The sequence below is a fragment of the Pleurodeles waltl genome, chromosome 11 (genome assembly GCF_031143425.1).
Source record: "Pleurodeles waltl isolate 20211129_DDA chromosome 11, aPleWal1.hap1.20221129, whole genome shotgun sequence".
In the NCBI taxonomy this organism is placed as follows: domain Eukaryota; kingdom Metazoa; phylum Chordata; class Amphibia; order Caudata; family Salamandridae; genus Pleurodeles; species Pleurodeles waltl.
This window is the reverse complement of record NC_090450.1, coordinates 175936362-175958139: the sequence shown is the minus strand read 5'-3', so window position 1 is coordinate 175958139 and position 21778 is coordinate 175936362. Positions and strand designations below refer to the sequence as shown.

The following is a 21778-nucleotide window of genomic DNA, read 5'->3' as shown; positions in this document are numbered from 1 at the left end:
TAATAAAGATGTAGTTAACATATATTTCCAAAAAGCTGCTGTTGATGGCATCAAATACAATTTTGTGTCGCTTCTTCATGCTATTACCTAAACACGTTTGAATCTCTAAAATTAATTATTCAACAAGTGTTAATTTGTCACTCACCCAGTTTTATAAAATAATTATTTTGGCCACTATTAATATCAATAAACTCTACAACTGTATGATTTGCAGATACCAAAACCAACTGATATTCTTTCACTAACATCTGACTTAAATAATATTTAGCAAACTCAAAAAACATAAGAGTTGATGTGGGGTTGGTTCTTGGCAGCAAGAGTGGTCTTCTTTAAACTGATTGTGCAGAAGATTTACTTTTTATTTACAGTCATTTTTGTTAAATCATTGTTAATGGCTGATACGTAGCAGGATAAAAGGTCATGATAAACTTATTCTTCAAGTACCTTTCTGTCAGAAAAGTTCCAGCCCACTCGTCCAAATATCATGACAGCGGGCTATGAGAAAGTGGTCACAGCCTTGAAAAAACACCTCTAGTTTTCTTTTTCTTTTGGGCACCTGGTTTTTTATTTCTGGTATACGTGAATCTCACTAATTGAGTCTAACTCACTGTAAGCTTCCTGTAATTCTTTACTAAGTGATTACCGCCAGTGCTCACCTTTTAACATAAGGCCATCTCCCACACGGCTGGGGTAAGAGGCTCAGCAAAGTTTTGCATCTTTCCTACAAGCCTAGAGACCAGGTTACTTGTATATTCCTTCATCCCTTGGGGGAACAATGTGATTTAAAGAAGAACTGATTCCTCTTCTATATAGTGCTCTATATAGTGCTCTTCAGGTCTATAGGTAGACCTTGAGAAGGGACCCATTTGCTTGCCTACCTGGTAATGCAACCTTACTAGTAAATATCTTAAACATTTGGGCAGATGCCTAGCAGTTTCAGCTTTGAGTATTAGTTTTCAATATGTTCATTTTTCTAGCAATTTCGTTGGATTGCTAATTTTTTCTTTTACTACTTCACGGTCACACGTACACCATTTGTTTTTCTGTGTATTTCATTAAACCCAGGTTTGCTTGACACAGCTATAATTACTGGAGGGTGGAGGGGGGGTCACCAATTTGGTTGAATTAATGATCTTCCTCTACTAGTCGTTATCCCTATAAATTATGCTACAATTATGTATCCCTGAATTCAAGCCACATTGTATATGCAAATAATGTAATTGGATTTTTTCACAGATTCACATGGGTGTTGTTCTACTTCAATGGGGCTAACATAGGGGATTTAAAGACCAGAAGACCAGAGAATGAATAATTGCTAACATTCACCAAGAGTGTTCATTTAAATAATGGTGTAGCAAGCCTGCATATGTACTCACCTTGAGGTTTCATATTAGTTTTGTAGAGCGCACCTTCATTTTTCTTGTTGTAGCTTACACCATGAGCTTGGATGCTGAATGGATACTCTGCCTTATTCATGAAAGTGACAATGAGGACATCACCCACTTCTCCTCGGATCACTGGACCTAGTATGAAGCACAACATTTGTTGTATTCATTCATGCAAAAACTTTGAAGAAAATCACAAGATAAAATCCATGCATTTAACCTACACAAATAAACACACACTCACCAACACATATGGTTAGGCACAACACCTCAAATTGTGAGTATCTGGCGTTGAAAGATAGTGTTGTTTGAGTACTATCATCCTCTTGTTTAGTTAGTTAAGATTTAGATTGTTTGTACATTCTGGGAAGCGGATTTAAGTGTCTCTGGGGATAGACAGAAGAGTCATAGTGAAATCCTCTAATATAGAAAAAATAGAGAATATTTACAAGTCTCTACCGCTGCCTTGCACTGCCCTAGCGTCATTTTTGTTTTTACGCTAAGGTGGTGTTAAGGAGGCCATATCCCCGTGCCATATTTACATAGTGGCGCAGTACATACATTGTGCCACTTTGTAAGCCCTTGCACCAAACTATGCCTGTGCCAGGCATAACGCATGCAAGAGGGTGTTACCTGCAGGGCGGCCCGAAAAAATTGGCACAGTTAAATTTACAAGAGGTCAGTGCGCCATTTTTTCCGTCATTTTTAACACTGCTCCTGTATTGGCCTATGGGCCTGCCTGTGCGTTGCTGCACTAACACCAAAATTTTGAGCGCTAGTGCATCAAAGCTCCACAACAGTGCCAAAAATGTTGACGCTGTTGTGGTAATGACCGCCATGGTGCGCCGTATTGCAATTATGGTGCAATCGTGGTGTCGTTAAAGGCCACAGGGGACGCAAGAAAAGTGGCGCATCGGGACTGATGCGCCACTTTCTTGTAAATATGCCCCAATAACTCTACCAAAGGTCTGCACTAAATAGGTATCCATTTAAGAAAATATTACTCATTTAAATTTTAGTTGATTACTAATATATTTAAATTATTTTTCTCAATCAACTGTTTTCGGTACTCTTGTAAGTAGGTACATTGGATGAGGCAGATTTAATTATACTACAAGTCCCTTTATTTTTTTTCAGGAAGAAGAATCATCAGTCCCTGCTAAAATATTGGTTATACATGAGAAATTAGACATGCCTGTAAGTGGAAAGCAAAGAAGTTGTGTACTTTCTATTCCTGAATTCGTCCCAGGATGTATATTTCCTCACTAAAGCAACATCATTCCTGTGATCTAGATCTTTTTGCTTTTTTCATTAATATCATGGTGAAACTTAGTAAACTAATTTGAAAACATTTAGAAGGCTGACTGGAGACACTGATACAATACATTTGATTAATGCTTCTAACAATTTGATGACTGATTCCACCAATTTAACTGATTCCCACACAACTCAATGCAGAAGTTCTCAATATGGCCTGACTTTAGGCCTATGTCAAGTAACATTAAAATAATGACTCTGAAGATAATTAAGAGATTCTTGGAGCATATGCTCACTAGTCCTCCCATTGACCCTCGGATCCTTTATTGTTCCTACTTTCAAGTTGGTACCTTTAGGACCTATGCTCCAGTCTCCCAGAAAGTGCAATTCTCTATAATTCTTGGAATTCAATTTTCTCCTTTTACTCTGAAATGCACTGTTATTTTGTTTCTTTCCAGCTGTCCTTCAGGCCATAATCTTTATTTGCTCTGAAGACGACCCTTCAAGTCGAAATGCTGTCAACATTTTCCCATGTATACCATAAATTACTTATTATTGATCTGTTTGTAGCTAGAAACCAATCTTCTTGTGCATATCAATATTATATTGATTGTCATATGGGTCCTTCACACTTGTTCACCTACCGCCACGTTGTATGAAACACTTTGAGCACTGAACACAACTCTTACCTTTCAAAATCCACCATATTTGATTGCTGTACTATATAGAATAAAATAAAACATATATTCAGCACATTAGACACTTCTAGAAAACGAGCCGGTTTGACTGTATAATTTGTATGTTTCGCTTTCATGGTATTTTTCCTGATATGTATCATTAATTGATTACAAGATTGATTATCTATAGAATAACATATCATAATTATGTCACATGAACCACTGTTTCCTATTAGTTTACTGTCTAGGGTTCCTATATAACTTTTCTGGGTGTACCCCTGTTATTTACAATACACACATGTGTTTTTAGATAAGCACAATAGGTTCTGGTCTCAAGATCTTCTATTTTATTGTAATTTTCCAAGAGTCAAGATCAAATGTTTGCCACTGGTAAGAATTAATTTGACTCCTAGGGTATTCTACAGCTCTTGTTGTTGGCAATTACACTGTAGTAGTGCTGAAAAAGGCTATCTAAGGGTCATGTTGCTTGTTTTCTTCTTATACTCATTTTCTCCCCATTTTTTGAATTAGAACTTGATATCAGGGACATGGACAGGCTTGCTGTGTATTGCTCACCTTTCACAGCTAAATCTGAGTCATCTTGTTATGTCTATTTTGTCCTCTCAGTTAGATTCCCCAGAACCTAGAAGTTCTACATTTGCTCTTTTATTTAATTACCAGAGTAATATCATAAGTAATTCATGAGTTCAAAATCAAATCACCTGGTAAAGTTAGTCACTAGTACATGCCACATTTTCAAAAACTATTGAAACTGAATGAGGTTATAATTCCTTTAATGCGGTTAATATATTTGAGGTGCCAAAGGTCCTGGAGCCAGTATTTTCAAAGATTTCCCTGTGAGATCTCTAGCGGCCTCATGTTTAGGTAGTTTAGGTATTACAGTTAGTTTAACTTTCAAAGTACCTACTCCATGGAGGCTGTTCAGGAACATGTATGTGAGGCAGTGCTGTTGAAAAGAAGACTGTAAGTGTGTTAAGGATCCTTATTAGCTCACTGCTTGGACTCTTTTCTTAGTCCCTCATTTGCTTCAAGTAAAAAATGTTTGGTCTGAGGTAGTATGAGCAACCAAGGATCCAGAAGCCCTTTAGCTCCTTACCTCATAAGGAGAAAGTATGGATTAAGGAAGGGACCTACAAGTCAATATCATCAACAATCTACAGTCTGTACTTATAGGTGTGTATATCACTTGAGCAACTAGTGTTGGCCTACAGAAAAACATTAAGCAGCAGCCTGACTTACAACAGTTGCCTGGGAGCATTCTGTTTCATTGTCAAGTAATCCAAAACTGCAAGGCTGGTTATAAAATTAGACTTTCAACTATTTTGGGGCTAGGGAATCATATGCCTGAAGTAAATGAGTTAACCGAACATCCAGTTCTTTGGGGAGTATGTCACATGTCATTATTTAGTACTCTAATGAGATCAGCTGTTTTAATAATGGCCTGCGTGGTTATTATCTTAACCCTGACTCTAATAGTCAACTGTGTTTGTCTTCCACCACAGAAACTGGGGATTCTGCACATATCATAGGACAGCTAGAATCACTGATTTATGTTTAGCTTGTTCATCAACTGATTATTACTGATTATTAAGTACAGCCTTAAGTTTTCAGGTTTCACTCCAAGCTGCCTCTATAGGGTCTTGTGAAGAAATATAGAGGTCTCCTATATAGTCATGGGACATTGACATACTTTACAAAGGGTTTCACAGGGTTATCCTGCCACATCTATTTTTGTTTACTGCTACAGTCAACTGAACCATTTGACATTTGGCATGCCATTTGTTCACTTTTTGTGGAATATTTAAGTCTCAAGGAGATGCAAGAACTTAAGTTATAAATTCAAATTGAATTTAAGACATATTTAGCATATTCAGTCATAAAAGTATACATTATATTCAACAATGTTACCTGCACTCCCAAGATGCTCTTCTTCGGGGGTTCTTTCTTTGCATTTAGTGAAACTACTATCAGTGTACTCAACGTAAAGAGCCTTTTTATAGGAACCACCAATTCTGTTTTCATCTCTTTCAAAATATTTTGCTGAGTCACTGTAAGCAACATTTTTAATAAGTTAACATCATTAATGAACAACACAAAATGGAAAAGCAACATGCATAAAACTGAATCTAGAGAAGCCATGTGTGTTGTGGGAATAGAGCTAAAGCAATGAAATTATGAACCTGCTTCAGTGGACCTTGTCTGCTTAATATTATGTTGTGGAGTTTCTTGTTTTGGGAATTTTTAAAAGGCAATATGGTAAAAAGTCTTCGGCCATATCATCAGTTAGGTACAACTTCATAAAATAACAATTAATGAAGAATGTAATATGCACTTCAGTGCTAATCAGAAGATGAACATGTGGGCAAAGTGATGGGTCGGTGTATAAATTATTTAAACATGCTACATGGGTGCAAATGTAGGAACGCAAACTAATTTTTGCACAGGTGCACATTTCTCATGTTACGGCTCATGTCATGTACAATAAAAGTATCTGTAAACAGCTTTTTCTGTAGAGGTTCTTGCAGAATCAAATGAGACCTTCAGAAGAGGCATTCACAATGAAACATAAATGAAATTCTTTAGGGTTTCTATTACTGCTGAACCAGGGCTAAGAAACAACAGTGACTAAAAGTTTAATGGATTACATTTTATTAGAACACTTTGCTAATTTATGCTCAGCAGTGCATCAGAGAAGTCTGTTAAATGTTGTGTTGTGGTAAACTTCAACTAAATATTTACCTAAACCCCTAGCAAACATTACACATACTTCCCCACCACAAGTTACCTTTAGCAGAAACATTTTTTGTCCTGAATTGGGACCACTTCACCACAGGCATATCTTAACACTCTGAAGGCATAACTTTATAATCTAGCAAATCCTTTATTCTCATTTGTATCACAACTGCAAGGGCAATGAAGGACTTAAAAATGAAGGAGGGGTGTGTGAAAAGGTCAAGAGCATCTCTGAAACAAAATGGAATTCTGTGCCATGATGCAGTTAGTTCAATCATGTTCTTAGACCAGGCAAGAAGCACTGGATAGACTAATGTGTCACTATGATGGGAAACCATGCCAAGCCCAAGCTATGGAATTGAGAATATTTTTATCTCACATCAATTAGGTGGTATTAATGGTTTTGCAAATTCCCCTCAAGACCGAAGAAGGTGAAGAAGAACATGCCCAAAGGTGACAGAATCAAGCCTGGATAATTTTATGTTTTATAGACTACTCTGGCTTCCTGTGGAGTTGGCTCAAACAGCTTATCACATTTGTTAGGGACTGGGTTTCTTCTGAAAGTGTAGTCAACTATGGCTGACCTATGAATGGCGACAAAGATGAAGCAGTTGAAATGGTTGAGAGCATCTTTTAAAAGAGTGTGATTCCATATAACAGACTTTTAATATAAAAAAAAAATCAATTGACACCTCATATGGTTGCTCAAGATGGATCATTTACATAATGCACCCAGAAGGCACATGAGATTCAGCTCTTACCACTGCATGTCTTATGGCAAAGACATTTGCTCTGCAGGCGTTTTGCCCTTACATTCATAGTGCCATGTGGCGCTCAGTAATATAGTCTTCTTGATAACTGATATTCTTTTGTAGTAATGGTGTCCTTTGATATCCAGGTCCCTATTGAGTGCTAGAAATGTTCAAAGCCATGCCGCTAATGACCCCAGGGATCTCATAACTTTAAACACCATCACACCCTCAAGCTGCTCCCCATCTCAAAGGCCCTCATTACCTCAGGGGCCTTTCAACTCTCATGTGCCTCCCTGAATTGGGCCAGCAGGTGACATGAGCCACTAATTTCATGAATTTCTGCTGATGTATTTTTGGAAGTCTAGATGACTGAGGCCTCTGCTGACTTGGCTATCTGGTGATAGTATCTCACACTGGACTACAAGCTTATGGTTTAATGGCCCTTAGACCCCCTCTGACATTATTATGGCCCATCATTGTCATGTTTGTCCACAGTCCTGTCACTGAAGCTTTTTGACGTTATGTTCTTTGACATAATGTCCTCTTGTATGGTCAACATTAAGGATCATTCTGAAGCCCTAGTTCTCTAGTTTTGAAGACTATCTCAACAACACGAACATTAATCGTTCTGAGGACGCTGTCAAGATAAGGACTTTCTTGAAGTCTAGGCCCCTGTTGAGGTTATGGTCCTCTAGACCGTATGGCCCTTGAAGACCTCTTTCGATGATAAGGACTCATCCCACTATTGAGGAAAGGGGTGGGAAAGCATCTAAGGGATCTCTGACATTGTCAGGGAAGGGCCAGCAATACTACATGTTTGGGCAAAGCCACTCCATGGACTCTTTAAAACACTGACCCATTCCAGACAGAGGAAGCCACTCTCTAGTCCTCAAAGGTAAATAGTACATATGTTGCATGAATAATAGCAATTGAATTGGCGTTACACTAATGTATATAAACTTTGCTCTTGCAGAGGTGAAACAATGCTTGGGAACCATAATCCATGTTTCCAATCACAGCTGCTTGTCAACTCTCGTAGTGTTCAAATCAGCAACAGCCCAAGAAATTGTTTGCAAGTGTTAATAAATGTTTTGAATAAATAACTTATAAAAGGTGTCCCGGGAAAAGGGGGGACATAGAGAGGCAAATATGGAGAGGTGGAGAGACAGATGCATAGAGACATATGCAGTAAGATATACGCAGAGAGCAGGTGAGCTGACGAGCTGGTAGATGATGTCAAGAGGAGCTGATGTGAGGCAACCAGAGAAGCATAACCGTAGATGACCAGAGAATATCACATTGCAGCTGAGGTAAAGAGTGACTGAGGCTGTGATATAGTGACCGAGCAGGGCTAACTCTAATAACAGAAGAGAGCAGGTTTGACTTATAGTAGACACTGTGAGAGCCTCCTGGCTTCAGGGTTGTTTGACTACGGGAAACAGTTATCCATTCTGCTGCAGAATAGATTTACACATTGACTGAGACTGAGAGAGTTGATAAATTGTTGCAGAGTAGAATGATAGCTGTAAGCACATTGGTCTGATAGATGTGGGAAACTGTGTTAGTATACGAGAGAGAATATTTTTCAAACTTTTCTGTGAAGTATTCCTACACTGTGAAACAGGTTTATTACGACTCGCGCACATTCTGTAGGACAGATATTAACAGAACAGGAACAGATTCAGGACACACTTCATGCGTGTTTCTGTAACCTTTTATGATTATTATTAAATAATATTCATTTACTTAAATAAGTTCTTCAACCTACTAAAAACTCTTTTTATTGACTCTATAGAATCAGACTTTACTAATAAAAGATGTATTTTGTTTTCAGCTTAATATTAAAAACCTAATAGCCACTCAAAAGATCCATACTGAGATCCCAGATGAATTAATAATTGATTACTCAAACTGTAATGGTGTTGTCTAATGTGTGTGCACCCAGTAGTAAATTTGGTAGCAGAGGGAAGGTTGACTGTTAGGGACATTTAAGCTGCAAGAATTGAAAAGAATGTTAGAATTTAAGAAGAAATAAAATAGTGTACTCAATGTCCAGGGTCAGGTTACTGTAGAGGGAGAAGGTGCGGTTGAGGAGGCAGTCAAAGCTGCCATTTACAAAACGGGTGAAGAAATTCAACGAGTGCAAGGATCAGTAGGTTGACGCATCGATGTATGTAGAAATTGAGATGTGTTTCTTTTCTTTCTGAATTTGTATTGAAAACATACAGACCTTAGCGGAAGAAATCCAAGATCCTAGGATACACAGATCGATAGATAAAATAAGATAAATAGAGAGTTGTCTACTGAGGTGAAGTGTAAATCGTGAGACATTGTCGAATACACAAGAATAGGGAATTAACAAAATCTTAGTGTGATTGTACTATCAGAAATTGATGACTGGGGAACCTGATGCGCAAAGATGATTCATTGCTAATTGGGTGATTTCATTCAGGTCAAGAACTTACTTGAATTAATAAGTTGATTCAGAAACCGGAAGGTTCTTAAAAAGTCTTATCCCAATAGATTGAGAGACTATCTTTATTTTTCTTTGAGAAGTCAGAAAAGTTTTGATAAACCATTGCACTTTAGCTGTTTTTCAGCTGAGACAAAGAACATTGTAAAGAGGGGGCTGCAGTAGAAAGTAGATTGTAATGTCATATAGAGTGCTGCACTGCTACTGGTCGGTTGGTGTAAAGGTTGCGCTGTGATTGGCAAAGAGATGCTTGAGTCCTGATTATTGTATTTGACTACATTTTTGATAATATCGACAATTTTAAAAGCAGTTAGATGGTTGGTGAGAGGGGACGTGGTAATTCTGGATAGAGAGGAAGAGGAACTCCTCCAGCAGGAAGCGAGAATTACAAACATGTCTTTGGCTTTCGAGAAGGGAACCGAATTACTAAAAAGGAGGGTATCTTGAGTTTCCCATAATGGGGAACATTTAATTTGGCAATTCTTAGACAATCGAGAGATTAGTTGTGTGATTTTAAAGCACCCGCTAGACTCATGCAATTTGAGGCATTATGTGAATGGGAGAGAATGGTTTTAAAGCATGATAAGGAGAGTTTTGAGAGAAGAACTAAAAGAGCATGAGGAATTATGCAGATGCGATTTGGGATAACAGAGCACAATCATGGAGGAACGACAAAGCCAAAGGAACAAGGTTATATCCCATGCATATACAGTAAAGGAAGAACAGAAAAGGCCACAGGAGTAAAGGCCACCTAGAAAGAAGTTTAACGGTGAAGGTGAGGCATGAAAAGAACCAAAACCCTATACTGACTCAGACTCAGGAGATGATATATTAGAAGAAATGTTATCCACATGACCACCACCTTATGTTGAACCTACTATGATGAATGCTCAAAATAAATTGATAAATGCCGCCACTCCTGTAGATCCTGTGATTTCGCAAACACTGATGCCTGAAAATTACCACCTATAGTGACACAACAGTTTCTACCACAAGTAGTAATCGCCCAACCGATTTCTACACAGCCTATTACACAGCCTTTGATGCAGCAGGCAGTATTTAGAACACCTGGAAGTTCTCAATTGATACCTCCAGTTAAGGTACCGGTTGGTCAGGTCACAATGACCGAGACATATGGATTAGTTACACACAGACAGGACCTATACAGGTTACATTAGCTATAGAGATTCAGCAAACGTCTGGGAAGACTCTAGTAACTAGGTGTGTCCTGACTTCACACAACTAATAAATTGCTGTTTGGACACCACCGCAAAATGTTATGGCTTTGGGAAAAGTTTAGCTTTATGACACAACCTGTCCAGGCTGAAGGACCAGCAAGGAAAGGATGGGTCCCATAGTGGATACAAGAAGTCATTAGAAAATATGGAACACAAGTCGAAAAGAAAAGTACCAGCACTAGAATTGCCAGTAGAGGACATAGCCCAGAACCCCCAAGGTAAAGGACCAATAAATTTTCCACAACCTAAAGTAGAATTAAAAGAAATCCTAAGGGGATGTTTAAGTCTTGAACACATTGAACAATACAAGGATAAGGAGTTTTTCGTTTTATGTAAGGAGATTACCAAAAAGGTGGCAATGGTACATGACCAGTTAACTGAATTGGCAAACAAATATGATTTAGATATTTCCAAGAGAGTGCCCCCGCCGAGAAGTTTCAGAATACAATTAGATGATAACTCAATTAAGAACATGCGCTCTCCAGGATTGCAAATACATCTTACCAAATTGGTGATATGTGTGCGCAAATGGAGTGAGATGGAGAAGTATAGAAATAAGTGGGCCCAAATGCAAGAATAGAGAAGGAAGCTAGATGATGAAGCAGAAGGGAAAAAGAAAGAGCAATGAGAAAAGAAAGAAACCACTGTAGCATAACCATTAAGACAAACACTAAGCGGAACACATGTTCATGTACCATGGAGCAGGACGGATTTTATTGTTTACAAACAATTTACCTAAATTAATAGACAGTCCAATGAAGTGGTATACTAAAGCTGGAAGATTTGTGAAGTTATCAAAAGTATTGTGGGTTGATTTAGATACTTTTTTTCGACATTGTAGTGACGATTGATTTGTGGGATGAATGTAAATCAGCAGTTCAATGGCCAACCTCAGAGCCTCAAAGGGAAGTTGGCACAAATGCACCATTCCTATGGTAAAGACTGAGTATAATGAAGCAATGCATTTCTGAGGAGAAGAATCCCCCCTAAAGATTTGAATTATTTGAAATTAAACAGAATGCAGCGAGAAGTTAAAGAGACAGTAGATGAGTTTTTGCAAACAACTGATAAAAGCAGTGGCAGCTGCTGCAAATATAAAGGGGAGGGGCAGAGGGGGAGACGACAATGGGGGGGGGTTAAAAAAAATATATACCATTCGCTGCCTCCATCCTCTCTTTTTGCCTCGCTCGTCCTCCTTTCCTGTTCTGGTGTCCCTGCATTCGCTGGGACAACAGAACAGGCTCCCCAGCAGTCCTAGTGCTGCTTTCATACTAAAACTAGCATGAAAGCAGCACTCAGATTGGTCTGAGCGGCAATGACTGCGGCTCAGATACAACCCTGGGGCCTGTGCAGTTTCTCCTGCCTGGCTGGCTGTCTTAGGCAGTCCAAACACGCATGCGCACTTAGTGCACTCCATTCTCATCCCCCCCACCTGCTGAGGCCCAGCCCCACCCCTCTCTTCACATGCTGGCTGCGCCAGCAGCAGAAAAATAAAACAATATTCAAGTATTGTTTTTTTTTTCTCTGCTAGCTCTTAGCCAGTGCGGTGACACTCCTCCGCCATTGGGGAGGAGGAGTCCCCGGATGAAAGCTTTCCCACAGTAAGCAGGGCAGACACACTTAGATTCAGGAGGTATGGGTTTTTTCATTAAGACTTTGGTGCTTGGATCGAGACGTGAAATTTGTCAGCACATACAACAGAATGTGATTTGTTAGCAGACAAGGGCCCACATTACAAGGCTGGCTGTTGTCAGACCAACAGCTTCACCGTAGCGGTCTTACTGCCGCAGACCCAGCGATAAAGACTGCCACATCACAAGTTCTGGGGTTTGGCAGAAGCCAAACATCCACAACGCCCCCTGACCCGCCGGTGCAGTCTCACCGAAACGGCTGACGGTGAGCACCTCCAGCCCAGCTTTAGGCCTCAGCACGCCGGCCGGATTACGAGACTGCAGACCGCCAGGCTTTCCGTGGTGGTCACCCCACCACGAAAAGCCTGACGGTAATGCACCCAGTGACAGGAATCACCATTCCGGTTGCCGCCACACACATGTCCCCACACCTCCATGCACCTCCCCACCCGCCCACACACTTACAACCCACCCACCCCTCCACACACTTTTAAACACTCCCACAACAATTTACATCCATCCAAACACCCACACCTGCATTCACACTGACATACACACACCCCCAGTGACACACCCTCACCCCCTCCGAAAACATTCACACCTCCTTTTCCACTCCCCTCTGCACCACATTCATACACTCACCCACTCTCCCCGTTCATTCACACAACACATGCAAATGCACACACGCACCCACAAACACCACCCAACCCCATCCACAATCATTCACATCCTCATCCCTCCACGCATGCATACAGTCACACACTCCCCCTTCGCATACGCACACTTGCACACATGCACCCCCACTCACTCTCACACTTGCACACATTCACCCACATTCACACACATACATGCACACACCACAAACATGCACCCAAACTCCCCCCTTTTTCCGACAATCACTTACCTTCTCTGTTGAGGAGGTCATCCAGAAGGGGATGGGTCCTGGTGGTTTTGCACCACCAGCATCACCACGCCAGTAAGTCTCCGCCAAGCTGTATTATGGCTCGTAATATGGCAGACGGAGTCTTGCTGCCGTGCCGGTACTGGTGATGCACTTGCCTCTTCAACCATTGGACTTTCGCCTAATTTACGGAAATTGTTTGTAAACAATAAAATAACTCTCCTGCTCCATGATATACATCCATAAATGGGTGGAAGTCCTCAAGAGACTCCAAATATGACGGTCAGCAGACCAACAGTACTGGCGGTCTGCTGGCTGCAGTGGCTTTGGCAGTCTTTTTCAAAGACTACCCAAGTCATAATGAGGGCCAAAGTCTTTACATGAGATTTTGAAATACGTGCAGTATTGTAGTGACAAGCAGTAAATGAAACAGCTGAAAATCAAAGAGAAATTCATGTTAGCTTGAACTAAGTTTGCAAAACAGGGTTTTCAGAATCCTACTGGTGCTAACAACTCAACAGCCATTTAGGGTATGAGAGGAATGATGTCAAATGGAATGCAGATAAGAGTACAGACTTTAGTGGGATTGATTCATGAACAGGTGTTGATATTGCAACGTTGAAGAGAACATCTGTTCATCACATATTTAATAAGGTGGGGTAATGGAAGTGGGAGCGTAGATTTAATCCTGATAAGAATCAAGGTAATCAGATGTTGGATATGAATCAAGTTCAAATGTCAAATGTTCCAGTAAGACAGATACCAGCTACTATACAGAATAAGAATCACATTTTACCTATGCCACAAGCCCCTGTGATCCAGCCTGCTTTGAGTGGAATCTGATTTAACCCAAATCATTTACCTAGGATGACTTGAAATGTGGTGCAAAATCCTGAATTAATACAACAGTTTCCAATGTTTGATGAAAGTGAAGTTTTAAATGTTGGCACTTCACAATGACGGTGCCTAAAAGGAGAGGCAGGTTGCATGCTTGGTGCAATCTTAGGGGTAGACCATATCTATATAGAAACATAAATAACTACTCATTTGTGTTTTTAATAGATACAAGAGCTACCCATTCTACTGTGAGAATAGCGGAAGTGCCAGACCTTTCCCTTTCGGGAAAAGTAATACAAGTAGTGGGTGTTAAAAATAAGCTAGTTACAATCCAATTTCAGAAGAAGTTTCTGTACTAATGAGATAATCTGAGAACAGGCACCAGTTTATAGTGCAAGTTAAATTGCACTATCAGCTGTGCTCCAGATGGAGTAGAATTTCAAATACATGATGATAAGAATGCTGGGTTCAGACCTAACTTGAGAGACACTGCAGATCTTTTCCCTATGTTGTTGTTAAATCATTTACCCAAAGAACTGAATGAAAAAGTTAAGACTGAGGTGTGGAATGTAACAAGAATATATATCGGAATAATTAAAGGAGTTGAACCAGTGCGAATAAATGTTGAGCCAGATGTGAGTTTCCCAAGAACTCCTCCGTATCCAGTGACACCAGAAACAATAGCAGGAATTACACCTTTGATTAATGAAATGCTAGGAAAGGGAATCACAAGAGTGTTGATTGGGAGTCCATGCAACTCACCAATCATAGGATTACCCAAACCAAATGGTAAATATAGAATAGTGCAGGATTTGAGAAACATTAATGAGATCATAATCCCATGTTGTCCTGTGTCTCCAAATCCACCAACCATATTTTACCAGATTCCATACAATACTGAATGGTTCACAGTGATTGACCTCTTTCATGCCTTCCTCTCTATTCTCTTACATGAGGATAGTTAGTTCTTATTTTCGTTCGTGTTCCAAGAGTGGATAATCACATGGTGTTGTGTCCCACAGGGGTATACGAAGAGCCCATCCCTTTTTAATCAAATAGCATTGTGGAATCCCCTGGCTGACACAGGACACAAGGTGTCACCACAAAAATTACAATACTGTCAGAAGGAAGTGCAGTATTTGGGACACATCATTGAAAAGGGAGTAAAAAGTGTCCAAGTGGAGGATTGAAATGATCCTAAAAATAAACACTCTGATAACACAGAAAGAGGTCAGAATATTTATTTGAATGTTTGGCTACTGTAGACAGTGTACTGTAGTCAGTGGATAACTAACTTTTTCTCTGGTGGCAAAGCCTCTACTGAGTATTACTCATGAAGACATCACAGATCCTATCCCATGGGACAACAAATGCATGAGAACATTTCTGGACCTGAGAGAAGGTCTCTGCCATGCACCTGCTTTGGGAATGCCAGATTATACCAAATAATTAATTCTTTTTTGCAGTGAGAGAGATGGGTGTGCTCTCTCATTGTTAACACAAATTCATGGGGGTTACAAAAGACCAATTGCATACATCTCTGTAACTCTTGATCATGTACCGGCCACTTTGCCTGGTTACTTAAAAATGGTAGTCACAGTTAGTGCCAGTCTTGAGATTGTGAAAACATTGTCATGGGATTTCCTTTGATTGTCATGGTCCCACATTCGGTTGAGGTGTTACTAACCAATACTAAAACACAGCACCTCACAAATGCACGACTTACCAAATAAGAGCAACAGATATTATCTGGAAATATTGTGGTGCTAAGGAGATGCCATGTTTTATATCCTAGCACTTGCCCACACTTGAAGAGAATGGATCTGACCGTTATGATTATGATTGCCTTGATTTCACAGATTTGTGCACCAAACCCAGACCAGACATAAGAGATGAACTTTTGATTAACCCAGAGTATATCCTTTTTGTGGATGGCTAATGTAACGAATGAAGGAAGCTTAAGAGCAGCCTACCCATCCTGCACTATTTAGGAAATAGTTGAAGCATCATGGCTGCAAGGAATTACATCAGCACAAGTTGCAGAACGTATTGCTCTTACCAGAGCCTGTAAGCGTACTACATGAGTGAGAGTGACATTTTTTACAGACAGTGAATATGGGTTTGGTGTTCTCCATGACTATGGGCAATTGTGGTCATAGCGAAGTTTCATGACCTCTGCTGGAACACCCATTAGAAACGGGAAACAAGTGAAAGATCTATTGCAGGCCTTGCAGGAGCCTACAGATAAAGCTGTTGTAAAATGTGGGGTGCATAGGAGTGACTGTAGCTATGTCACAACCAGCAACAGGTATGCTGATGCACATACAATGGATCATACATGACTGAGAGTCAGGAGGGAAGCCTTCTTGCATTGATTCTAAAAACTGCAGACAACTGGGATGAGTTGAGGGACATGCAAGCAAATGCTCCAAATGAAAATAAACAAGGTTGGATCAAAGCAGGTTGTGGGATTGATGACAATAATGATTGGGTTTCAATAGAAGGATGACCAATACTACCCGATGGGCCACTTATCCCAATGACACAATATTTACATGGTCAGGCACACTTGGGTAGGAATGCCATGATTCAATCATGCAAACACTATTGGTATAACCCGAGATTCAGAACGCAGGAAGAAGAGATCTGTAACAGATGTGTTGAATGTCAGCAGAAGAATGTGGGCAAAACAATGCATGCCTCATTGAGTCACGTGGGCAAATCAGGAGGACCATTTAACAGGATGCAGATGGATTTTCTGAAAATGCCACCTTACAATGGTTTGTGGTACATTTTGGTGATTGTATCATCTCTAGGTGGTGGCGGCATATCCAACCAGAAGAAATGACAGTCTCACTGTGGCTAAATTACTACTGAGAGAATTGATACCCAGATATGGTATGCCTGCATCTCTGGAATCAGATCAAGGTATTCTCTTCAATAGTGAGATTATAAAAATGACATATACATTTTTCTTTAAGAATTGACCAAAACTACGTTGCAGTTATCATCCAGAAGCTTCGGGAATCGTGGAACAGATAAATGGTACTATTGAATCAAAACTGGCCAAAGTCTGTGCATCAATGTCATTTAAATGGTAAGATGATTTACCCTTCATCTGTATAAGTCTGTGAAGTAAAGCAGATCAAAGAACCGGGTTATCCCCACATGAGGTATTGATGGACAATGCCACGAGGTTACCGGCAGTTCCAGCAAACGTGCTTGTGAATATAACAGGTAACATGGTATTCGACTATTGCAAAGGTTTGACGGATGTGGTGTGTTCCATGTCTTAAACTCTAACAGGAGGAGTGGTCAAATAGCCGGACATCTCACAGAGTGGTGAGCATTATGAGGGGCAAACTGTAATTGTTGGAGACCAACGTTCAGGAGGAAACACAGAAGCGTCAAGAGAAAGTGAATACCCAGGAAAGGGTAAACGTTCTGGAAACAACAATAACAACAGAGGAACAGTGCATGAGACTTGGCAAACAAGTGCCAAAAAGAAACAACAATTGAGTGTGAGCAGTAACCTACCACCACTGGAAACAACCAAAGAGAAGAAAGAATCAAGTGGTGCCAGTGAAACAGAAGAAGTATCAAACACACTCAAAAGATCAAAAACAGCACGATTAGCTCGTTGAAGATATTCATCACCTGAATGGACTTACTACTTGGGACAAACACTGAACCTGCCCATCTTTGACATACTTGACTGGAGCAGGAATTGCCATAACCTCCCTGAAAGAAGATAAAAAAGAAACCCTGAAAGAAATTGAGAAACTGGAAAAATGATAAGACTTTAAATGAACTGTGTAAATATAAGTAATAAGAAAATTAAGAAGAACAAACCTAGGGATAACATTTAAGAAGAAAATGAAGTAGGGTTAAGAACTCTCTTACAAAAATCGCATTAACAATAATAAAGAAAATGTTAAATAACTGACTAATCGGAGAAAGAATATATTGAAAAATAAATCTTTGCAATCACTCACAAATTAATTGGTAGTGGATTTGTTTGTATAGACAACATGCATACCATAACTGGAACTAGGGTTAGGATATATTTTGGGCCCTTACTTGTTTTGAGAGTATTGATAGCTATCGCAATTGCTTTAGTGATTTATTTCACACCAGATTGAGAAGATAGAACTTTTACTACAGAAAGCAACACATCATTCCACAATTTACGAAGACAAACTGAAAACATATTTTGTAGACTATATGAATAATGAAGATGCAATGAACGTTCATTTTAGATTAGTTCAATAATACACTAAAGCTTTAGATCTTAAAGACTGTTATGTCTGTGCGCACATGCCATCTTTAGCTGATGAAAAATTTTCATATCATCATATACCACTTACCTTATCTTGCAGTATATTGCTTAGCTTAATATAATGGTTGCAATATTTTGAATACTACTATTTGAACTATGATATGGTACTTTCAAAAGTTCCACTAACAAAGGACATGAACTTTCACCCAAAGGCTAAAGAAATGGCAGCAGCCTGGCATTATTTTAGATCCTTTTTACCTGTAAAAACTGTTAGAGCATATGAGATTAATTTAACATGTAAAATGATGGAGCAAGAAAAGGTTTTTATACAGATGTTAGAAGAAAGGAACAAGAGATTTACAAGGGCTGAAAACAATAAGAATGATATCCAAAAGAATGTCTGGAAAAGAGAAGAAGATTAATACAGAGAAGCAATAGCCGTACCTATGTTAAAACTAGAATAAAGTTTGAGAGGAAAAATATGTGTATTTAAACAGAGGATACATGGAAAGAACGTACCAGTGGGTAATAGCAATGGTGAGCATGCCTTTGAATTGACATGAGATAAACGGCAAATATTTCAAGAGGATGATCCAACTTTACTAGGAGTGTATTTTATTTTGTGGAGAAAATGCATATCTTAAACTGCCTGAGTACTGGGTAGGGATATGTTATCTAGGACTAATATTTCCAAAAATGTGGCATGTAGATTCCTTAGATGCACTCAACATGCCACCAGCAAGCACAAGATATACACAAAGTATTAATGAAAGGACACGGATGGTAGGAGACATAATTGGAGTGATCATTCCAGCAGTAGGAGTGGTATTAAATGGTGAAAAGATAAGAAAGCTATTCACAGTAGTTGACACATTAGCAACCAGCACATCTGGAGCCATATTATTAGAAAACAACGAGATTATTGCTGTAAGATCAATGTTATTACAAGATCGCAATGCATTAGACATCCTTTTGGCTGAAAAGGGCAGACTCTGTGAGATTTTAAGGTTTGAAGATTGCTGCAGTTATGTTCCTGATGAAAGTAAAAAGATAGAGGCTTATGCTTATATCATTACTGATCTGAAGTTAAACTTAAAACCTTTGGAGACACCTACTATGGCTGAGAGTGTTTCCAAAGGGCTTACAAAGGGAGGGACCTGGCTAAAAGCAGTAGGAGGGGGAATCCTCAGCATTATATTAGTTCCTATTATAGTAGTAGTATTATGTATCATAGCTTTGTATTGTTTTTATAGTGATAAGGATGCTATTAAAGGAAAGTAAAGAAAACAAAATCGAAGCAAGAATCGAAAAGGATATATAAATGAGGGAAAGAGTGAATAAAGTATACAACAGGTTGAAAGAAAAAGAAAAATTTAAATGAAAAAGACAAAAGTCTGAAGTTATTGAACAATGAGTCATTGAAGTAGTTAATGATGGTTGCAAACCATCGCAGTTGAGATTGATAAGGCCCCCAATTGAAAAATTAAAATCTAATTACTAATTACTAACATGAAGAGGGCTTGCTAGGCCTAAAACTGCTGTAGCTTTCACATTTAAAAGCATGCTCCGAACTTTACATAAACTATGCAGCTTGAGTCGCAAACTCACTGTGCTGGCACATCTTTCTGTACTTAAATGTTTCTTTCAACCTCCATTTGATTTGCTAGATGCTATAAAAACTTGTCTTAAAGCAATGGAATCAGTATTATCTATATCCTTTTCCACCTACTAACCTGCTTTGAGATGCACTGTCGTGTATTTAGAAAATAATAAATTGCTTGCATGACAAACGTTCAATTCACATTATTCACGATCAACGTTGCGTGAATAATGGGAATTGAGTTGGTGTTACGCTTATGTATATAAACTTTGTTCTTGCAGAGGTGAAAGAATGCTTGGGAACCGTAATCCATGTTGCCACTCCCAGCTGCATGTCAACTCTTGTATTGTTCAAATCTGCAACGTCCAAAGAAAATGTTTACAATTGTTAAAAAATGCATCAAACAAAGAACTTATAAAAGGTGTCCTAGGGATACGAATAGGTGGATTTAGAGAAATGAAGAGAGATGCAGAGACATGGATACAGAGCGGGCGAGCTGATGACTGGGTAGACGAAGTTGAGAGGAACTAATGTTAGGCGACCAGAGAAGCAGAGTCACAGATGACCGGAGAGTTTCACATTGCAGCTAAGCTCCAAAGTGACTGAGACCTTAATACAGAGTGACCAAGCAGGGCTAACTCCAATAACAGAGGAGAAAAGGTTTGACTTGTAGTAGACACTGAGAGCCTCCCAATATCAGCGCTGTTTGGGTACACAAAACAGTTATTCATTCCACTGCAGAATAGATTTATACATTGACTGAGACTGAGAGAATTGATAAACTGTTGCAGAGTAGAATGATAGCTGCAAGCACATTGGACTGATAGACGTGGAAAACTGTGTTAGTATACAAGATTGAATATGTTTTAACTTTTTCTATGAAGTATTCCTAGGCTGCAAAACAGAACTATTGCTACTCACACACATTCTGTAGGACAGAGACTAACAGAGCAGGGACAGATTCAGGACACACTCATGTATGTTTCTGTATCCTTTTATGATTGTTAAAGAATATTAATTTACTTGAGTAAATATTTCAAAATACCAAAAAGTATCTTTATTGACTCTAGAAAATCAGACTTTACTAATAAAGTTGTAACTTGTTTGCAGCCTATTATTAAAAACCCAGCAGCCACTCACAAAAAATCCATACTGAGGGCCCAGAAAAAGGAGTAATTGGATACTCAAACAGTGATGGTGTTTTGTAATGTGTGTGCACCCAGCAGTAGGCTCCAATACAGTTTCTGCCTATTCACACTTCTTCCACTGTGACAAACGTGGACAGAATGACAAAAATAACAAGGGGCTTTATTTGGAGTTTGGCGGATTGGTTACTCCATCGCTAACGTGACGGATATCCGGTCCACCGTATTAGGATCTCTATAGGCTACAAAGAGATTGTCACATTTGTGACGGGGTAACCCCTTCCGTCAAACGCTAAATCAGGCCCAAGTGTTTTATTTTCGGGGTGTGGAAGGGGCTGAGTACTATTTCACATAGATAAACAGTGGTTTAAATAGATGACCTGCATTGCCCACTTTTGTAATGTTCATAAAATCATGACATATCCCTGATCCCTATGGTTAGCTCCTGAGAAAAAGTAGAAAGGGCTATGGTAATTTCTTTCCAACGTAGTCCCATTCATGCAGCAATTAACATACATAAAATACTGTACCTTCCTGGATCGTCTAAGGGCTTTCCTGTAAACTGGTTTATTCCACTTGGGCCATAGTTCCAAATTATTTCTTCAGCTGCTATGTAGTAATGTCTTTCATGTGGCTGAGTTGCAATCTTTTTAGAACAGTTTGTACAATTTCTCACTTCATAAATCGCGAGCATCCCAGCTGAATGGCAAAAGCAGAAAAATCCGTTGAAAAAAGTTTTAGTGAGACATTTGGATAAACATAGGGCAATATTGGGATTTGAAAAAGCATTTTGAATGTAACAGAAGAAGCTGCCATGTTCTATAACAAATCATTTTCCATCCAGTGGGA

The 21778-nt window shown here is 39.3% G+C and overlaps 1 protein-coding gene across 1 annotated transcript in view; it reads right to left on the bottom strand.

Annotated features, from left to right (window-relative positions):
* LOC138265561 (ceruloplasmin-like) overlaps positions 1-21778 on the bottom strand; it is a 454089-nt gene that overhangs the window by 310651 nt on the left and 121660 nt on the right. The window contains exons 6-8 of the mRNA XM_069213377.1: positions 21460-21628; positions 5249-5388; positions 1377-1523 (exon numbers count right to left, since the gene is read on the bottom strand). Of these exons, the coding sequence (XP_069069478.1) occupies positions 1377-1523; positions 5249-5388; positions 21460-21628 (456 nt within the window). The remainder of the gene's footprint in view (positions 1-1376; positions 1524-5248; positions 5389-21459; positions 21629-21778) is intronic.